This window comes from Geotrypetes seraphini, chromosome 14, assembly GCF_902459505.1.
Source record: "Geotrypetes seraphini chromosome 14, aGeoSer1.1, whole genome shotgun sequence".
Lineage (NCBI taxonomy): Eukaryota > Metazoa > Chordata > Amphibia > Gymnophiona > Dermophiidae > Geotrypetes > Geotrypetes seraphini.
In genome coordinates, this window is record NC_047097.1 from 1,099,943 (window position 1) to 1,107,721 (window position 7,779).

Consider the following 7,779-nt stretch of genomic DNA (forward strand, 5'->3'; position numbering starts at 1 on the left):
CATGGATATTAATCTTTCTAAGATGACTGGTGTGTGTATAAATTTAGTTTGTATATAAAAAAAATTTTATCCTATCAAATTACGATATTCCTTTCCTATACAAGTAGTCTCTGAGTTACAGACGCCGACATAAGTACAACTTATACTTAAGAACACGGTTGTGGCCTCATTTGATGTCACTGAACAGAATTCCCAGCGATACAGACTCCTACGCTTCTCCTGTAGCGGATTCAGGGCCACATTTGTGTGGCTGTGCTTGCTGTTTTGTCAACTGGGAGCAGAGGTAAGCAGCAAAAATCTACAAGTTCTCAGTTATATACAAATCTGACTTAAGAACAGCTTTAAAAACGTAACTTGTTCTTAACCTGTATAGTTAATGTATTTTTGGGATTGCAAATTGCTTTGATGTTGCCACTAAAAGGTATAACAGTGCATAAACCAATCATTGTACTGGCTTCCCCCTCCCCCCCATAAAACCAAAACCAAACCTTAAACGCAGAATTTATCCAATTATTTCTGGCCAGTGAAAGTTTAGCTGAACTGAGTAACAGTATTATGTAGTTAAGCTAATCTGGGGATTGCTCTGGTTAGGCCCCAGACCACTAGAGTTTAAATGCTGGCTGGGAAGGAGAGGAGGGGGGTTTGGGGCCAAAATTTCAGCCACAGATTTCATTTCGGTCTCTATGCAAAGAAGATTCCTCAGATGTAAAAAGTGATCAGAAAGAACCCCTAAAGCAGGTTGTCCAGTTTTAAACTAAACTAAACCTTAAGTTTATATACCGCATCCTCTCCATAATTATGGAGCTCGGTGCGGTTTACAAGAGCTTAATGTAGGAAGGTATAGCATAATGGGGTTGGAAGTTGGGTATAGGGGGAAAAGAGCCGTACATTTTTGTGAATAGCCTAGTTTTCAGGTGCTTTTGGAATAGTTGGAAGGAGCCCAGATTCCGTAGTGGGACAGTAAGGTTATTCCAAAGGCCGCAATCCAGTCGAATTTTCAGGATTTCCCCAATGAATTTGTACGAGATCACTTTGGTAGGTACAGTAAATTACAGATACAGATTAAAGATAAATTAAAGATAACTACACCCGCCTGACTCTCGGTGCCAACCCTCACCGTCTCTTTGCTATACTAAACTCCTTAGTCAAGGTCCCCCAACTTCCAACACCTCCGTCACTCAACGCTCAGACTATGGCCGAGTACGTCTATGACAAGATTCACAAAATTAACATTTAGTTCTCAACTGAGCCACCAAACTATCAACCCCGCTTTCCCAGCCGTTGCCACCTTGCCTTCCATTCCTGAGAAAACTGTCCCTCTAGAACAGTGGTCTCAAACTCGCGGCTCTCCAGGTCCTATTTTGTGGCTCGCGGTCTGTATTCGATCTCACACACGGGCAGGAAGACAGGCTCTGGCGTCAGCTGACTTGAAACTTCCTGCTGCTGTCACATATGCCGGGACTCCTACCTTTGCACATCTACTGGGACTCGTTACCTCCTTTCTCTAGCCTGCCGCTGCTGGTCCGGGGCTGTGGAGACGAAGGCAGGAGTCCTGGCATACGCCACGGCAGCAAAAGGTTTCAAGTCAGCCGACGCCGGTGCTGGAGCCTCTCTTCCTACCCAGTGTGTGAGATCGTGTACAAACCGCAGGACGCAAAATAGAGGTATTGCTGGGGAGAAGGGGTGGGGTAAGGAGAAGGGAAAGAAAGAAGAGAGAGATGCCAGAGCATGGGGGAGGGAGTGGAGACAGAGAGACAAATAGAGAGGAGATGAAGCTGAATGAATCATGTATAAAGGAGAGATGGGGCACAAGATAAACAGTTTATGGGAATATGTCATATGGAAGGGACAGAGGAAGAGAGCAAACACTGGACGGAGAGTGAAAAGTTGAGAAAAGCAGAAACCAGAGATGACAAATGGTAAAAATTCATAAATGTTTGTAAATGGAAATAACAAATCTTTTTATTGGTCTAATACATATTTTACTAACTTTCAGAGACCAAAACCCCCTTCCTCAGGTCAGGACAAAATACCGTAACAGCAGTGACTGTACTGCCCTAAGGAAGGAGGTTTTGGCCTTTGAAAACTAAGTGAAAAATGTATTAGTCCAATAAAATAGTAGTTTCTTATTTTTCATTTTTTGTTTTAATTCTATTTGTTAATTTGTAAAGTGGTGATTATTTGTCAGTTTTTTCAAATTTACATCTGCTTTCTTTATATTTTGCACAGTATTTATCTATCTAAAAATTTATACACTGCCTAAACCTAGGTGGTTTCCCAAAAACATTATGAGACACGGAGGAGAGCATGGTGCAGTGCAGGGGGAATCGATTCAAACTGATTTACCAGGAGAAAAAAATTGGCCTCCAGATTCGTTGACTGACCCTCCCCCCTAAAGCAGGAGCGGCAGCGCTGCCTCTTGCTGGCCTGCCGCTCCTGCTTTAGAGGGCGAGTGAGGAGGGTCAGTCAGGAAATGGCTTACCCGTTGGCCTCCCGCTACTATACTGTCCCATCTTCCCCACTGGCCTCCTGGAATCAATTCTCCTAATTTCAGCAGGCTGCAATAAGATCACTGGTGCTAGTGATCTTTGCAAGCTGCCGTACGTCTTGTCTCTGCTACGGTCCGCCCCTCCTCTGACGTCAGAGAAGGGGTGGGACCGCGGTAGAGAGAAGAGAGCTCAGAAGCCGTACAGCAGCTTGCAAAGATCGCTAGCACCAGCGATCTTATTGCAGCCTGCTGAAATTAGGAGAATTGATTCCGGGAGGCCAGGGGGAACACGCAGGCCTTCCGAGGGGGGGGGGTGCAGTCCTTTGGGGGGAAGGGGTGCGGCTTCCAGGTGGTTACAGGCCTTCAGAGGAGACAGGCAGGCCTTCAGGGGTGGGTTGTAGGCCTTCAGGGGGGGACATGCAGGCCTTCAGGGGGGACAGATCTTCAAGGGTGGGGAACAGGCAGACAGGCCTTCAGGGGGAACAGGCAGACAGGCCTTCGGGGGGGGATGCAGGCCTTCAAGAGGGCGGATAGGCCTTCAGGGGGAGGTGCAGGCCTTCAGGGGGGGGGACAGACCTTCAAGGGGAGGGGGCAGGCAGGCCTTCAGGGTGGGGGATGGGATAGGCCTTCAAGGGGGCGGATAGGCCTTCAGGGGGAGGTGCAGGTGTTCGGGGGCGACAGGCAGGCAGGCCTTGAGGGTGGGGGGGTGGGACAGGCCTTCAGGGGGGACAGGCAGGCAGGCCTTCGGGGGATGAGGCTTTCAAGGAGGGGGGACAGGCCTTCAAGGGGGGAGGACAGGCCTTAAGGGATGGTGGTACAGGCCTTTAGGGGTGGGGTGCAGGCCTTCAGGGGGGGACAGACCAGGGGAGGGGGGCCCTGGTGTAGAATTACACGGAGGGAAGGGGGGGTGTTCAAAGATACGAGCATATGGTGGACTTTGGGGGGGGAAGAAATAATGGGTGTGAAAATAGAGGAGAGGAAGAAGGATGATGGACAATGAGATGTAGGGAGGAAAGGGAGAGAAGTTGGACACAAGGGATGGTGTAGAGGGGGGATAGAGATACTGGATAGGAGGGTAGTTGGGAAAAGAAAGGGAGAGATGGTGGACCCTAGGGTTGTGGGGAAGGAGGGAGAGAAGCTGGATGAAAGGGTAGTTAAGAAAAGGTGGATCTGTGGATGGAGACGAAAAAAAGAAAGATGCCAGACCTCCGGGGGAGGGAAGGGAAACGGAAGGGGAGGACAGAGATGGAAGATGGATGGTTAGCACGGAAAAAGAAGAAAGAAGGAGACCCTGGCAAGCAAGTTATCAGAAGACAAGCAGAGCCTGGGACCAACAAGATTAGAATAATGACCAGACAACAAAAGGTAGAAAAAAAGCATTTTATTTTCTGTTTTGTGATTAAAATATGTCAGATTTGAAATGTGTATCCTGCCAGAGCTGGTGTTAGTCCGCAAACATGAGCTAGGATTTAAGAGAGAGAGGAAAAGTCTTTGTTTGTTTATTTTGTTTACATCACAGCGCCAGTGTGGTAAGGAGAAGGCAAAGGGGGTATAGAGGCTATAAAATAAACCCACCAGGATGTTTGAAAAAAACACCCAATTGGGCAGGAAAATCGAATCGAATCGAAAAACCAATTCAGTAGGCTTAATCGAATTGAATTTTTTTTCCTGAATCGGGCAGCACTAGTGCCCACACTATTTGGGCTTGCAAACTACTTTTAAAATGACCAAGTCAAAATGATCTATCAACAATAAAATTTTAAAAAACCCCACAAAGCAGACAGAAAGGCAGAAAAAATGTTAATTATCATTCATATTCCGGGTTTTTTTCAAAGAGGTCAAGGCAGATGACTCTATGTACTGTCACCTCAGTAACAACCACACAAAAATAGACAAATATACCCCTTCCCTTTTTACTAAACCGCGATAATGTTTTTTAGCGCTGAGAGCTGTGCTGTTCTCGATGCTCTTAGGCTCCCTGCGCTAAAAACTGTTATTGCGGTTTAGTAAAAGGGGGCCATAGTGCAAAATATAGACAGCAGATATAAATTCTCAAAACGGACACATTTTGATCACGAAATTGAAAATAAAATCATTTTTCCTACCTTTGTTGTCTGGTGATTTAAAGAGTCTCTGATTGCACTTTCTTCTGACTGTGCATCCAATATTTCTTCCCTTCTTTCAGCCTCCTGTATGCTTCCTCTCCTCCAGACCTCATTCCCTCCCCCAACTTTTTCTTCCTCTCTCCCTGCCCCTTCTTTCTTTCTGTCTCCTTTTCTTTCTCTCTCTCTCTCCATGCCCCCTTTCTTTCCATTTCCCTTCTTTACATAGTAACATAGTAGATGACGGCAGATAAAGACCCGAATGGTCCATCCAGTCTGCCCAATCTGATTCAATTTCTTTGACTCCTTGCCCCCCTTCTTTCTATCTCTGTGCCTGCCCCCTTTCTTTCTTTTTTCCTGCCCTCCCCCAAGCCACTAGGTTTGCCACCGCTGCCATCGGGGAACAGGACCCCAAGCCACCGCCGCCCCAAGCTCTCCCTATAGAAGCGTCGCACTGACCGGCATTCCGTTCCCCTACGTCAATTCTGACGTCCAAGTTTATTAAATATTTGATTAATCGCTTATTCCAAATTCTAAGCGATGTACAAAATATTAAAATATTAAATTACAATAATCAAAGGGAAACAAACTGTATAAATATGACTGACATGACAAAACTTAATACAAAAGGAATGGAATGGGAAAGAAATACAGATTAAAAAATAGTAAAGAAGACATGTAAGGGAAAAAAGCAATAGGGAATGGGAGAGCAGTAAGCTTCAGAGAGTTGAAAAGCCAGGGCACAATAGAAGCACCTGATCTAATCCAATTTTCAGGTTTATAATCCAAATTTAATTTTATTAGTTGTCGAATGCATCTTTAAAAAGAAAACATTTTAGCTTGCTCTTGAATCTATCCAAAATTAAGTTCTTCTCGCACATGAATTGGGAATAAGTTCCACGTTTGGGGGGCAGTAATGGAAAAAATAGATTGCCGCCGTATGTTTATAGTTTTAAGAGAAGGAACAGTCAAAAGATGTTGGTCAGTAGATCTGAGTAGTCTAGAGGAAGTATAGGGAATCAATAATCTATGAATGAAAGCGGGTGTTTTATAAAGAAGGGATTTGAAAGTCAATAGACTTAATTTGTACGATATACGGTGTACGACCGGAAGCCAATGCGCTTCTTTGAGTAGAGGAATCACATGATCAAATTTTTTAGCATTCCTTATGAGTTTGATTGAAGCATTTTGAACAATTTGCAGACGACAAATTTATTTTAAGGCAACTCCTTTAAACAACGCATTGCAATAATCAATTTTTGAAATCACGAGCGAATGAATTAATATGTTTAGTGATTTGGGGTATAAGAATTTAGACACTGACCGAATTTGCCGTAATCTGAAAAAGGTAGATCTAACAATATTGCTAATATGTTCATGAAAGGTAAGTTTGCTATTGAAAATAACCCCGAGGATCTTAACTGCAGGCTAGAACCTTTAATAGTAATGGGAAGCTGGAGTTTGAGACCTTCTTTCCAAGGGAAGAGCATAACATTTGATTTGTTGACATTCCGGGCTAATCTGTTTGCCTCAAGCCATTGGTGAATCAGTTCGAGTTTGTTATTAATAGCTGTTGTTTCAGAAGGATTATTGGAGTCTAACTGGTGTAACAGCTGAATGTCATCTGCGTAGGCAAAAATGTTAAAGCCAATAGATTGGCAAAGAGTCATCAACGGAGTGAGAAAAATATTAAACAACAGAGGTGAAAGGATAGACCCTTGGGGAATGCTGTATGTAGCTGAAAATCGTTCTGATGTACTATTGTTAAAAGCAACAGTCGAGGAATGGTTGGTAAAATAGGATCTTAACCAAGAAAGAACCTGATCAGTAATTCCAATGGAATGTAATCTTTCTAAAAGAAGGTTGTGATCGATTTTGTCGAAAGCTGAAGAAAGATCTATGGAAATGAGAAGAACAGATTTATGATGATCTAAGTAGTAGAGTATAGAAGTAGACATGCCTATTAAGGAATGTCTGGTAGAATGATGCTGCCTAAAGCCCGTTTGATTTGGGTGCAAAATGTTAGTTTTTTTCGATGAACAGATATTTGAATGAAAACTACGTCGGAGAGGAGTTCCGGGCCAGCCAGGCAGCGATTGGTTTGTCCGACGCTTCTGCAGGGAGGGTGGTGGGGGACGTCAGGGAGAGGAAGGCTAATTGGGACGGCAACACGAGTCTATCATGGAGCCCGGGATGGGCTCCGTGATCGGTTCGTGTTGCCTTCCCGATCAACGTATTGGGCACCCCTGGTGTAGTGGTTAGAGCTACAGCCTTAGCACTCTGAGGTTGTGGGTTCAAACCCATGCTGCTCCCTGTGACCCTGGGCAAGTCACTTAGTTCCCCCCATTGCCCCAGGTACATTAGATAGATTGTGAGCCCACCAGGACAGACAGGGAAAATGCTTGAAGTACCTGTATGCAAACCGCTTTGAGTGTGGTTATAAAACTACAAAAAGGTGGTATCTAAATCGCAATCCCTTTCCCTGTTTCGGTGGTGTTGCATTGTCTGCAAAGTCTGCCTTCTTGGCGGTTTAGTTCAATTTTTGTCTACATATTTCTAGTCTTAGTTAGTGATTACTTATTTCCTATCGGGCAAGGGTGTATGAAAGAGACATAGTTTTCTGAGAGTGCAGGATTGATCTGTATTAAGCAACGGCTGGGCTGGGGGGTTGCGGGGTGCGCAGCGGGGGGAGGGGATGGGAGAGATGACCTAGTGCCTTTTTTGCTGGTCTGCTTCTCTTTATGAGCAGCATCTGGTCAGGCACAACCCCATCCCCCCGTCCAGATTCGATGCACTGGATCTGCCCCAGGGTTTAAGCTCTCGGGGACGGGGAACTCTGCTTTGGGGAGCTACAAGGACTCAACTCACCGGTGTCCTGGCGGAACTGGCGCATGCTCTGTAGGTCCAGCACGCACGAGACCAGGCTGCCGTCCACGCGCCCGAGCGGCACGCCGCGCGCCCGGGGACTCGCCTCCAGCGCCGCCTCGATGTAGTGGCTCAGGGCGGAGCTGTAGGGCCTCCAGCGGCCCGGGGCCTTCAGCCATTCCCACACCACCACCGCCACGGCCGAGCCCGGCGCCATCTCCGCCGGAGCCGGCAGCGAAGAGCACTAGGTAGTGGCCGAAAGTTGCTCAGGGGGGCCCGGCCCCGCCTTCGCCCCGCCTCCCACGTTCTCCTCTTCGCCCCGCC

At 46.1% G+C, this 7,779-nt stretch overlaps 1 protein-coding gene across 2 annotated transcripts in view; it reads right to left on the minus strand.

Annotated features, from left to right (window-relative positions):
• DTX4 (deltex E3 ubiquitin ligase 4) overlaps positions 1–7,779 on the minus strand; it is a 33,120-nt gene extending 25,341 nt beyond the window's left edge. The window contains exon 1 of one of the 2 annotated variants that reach the window (XM_033919649.1): positions 7,459–7,779. In XM_033919649.1, coding sequence (XP_033775540.1) covers positions 7,459–7,672 — 214 coding nt within the window. In that variant the 5' untranslated portion in view covers positions 7,673–7,779. The remainder of the gene's footprint in view (positions 1–7,458) is intronic. The other variant, XM_033919648.1, reaches the window with a different exon arrangement.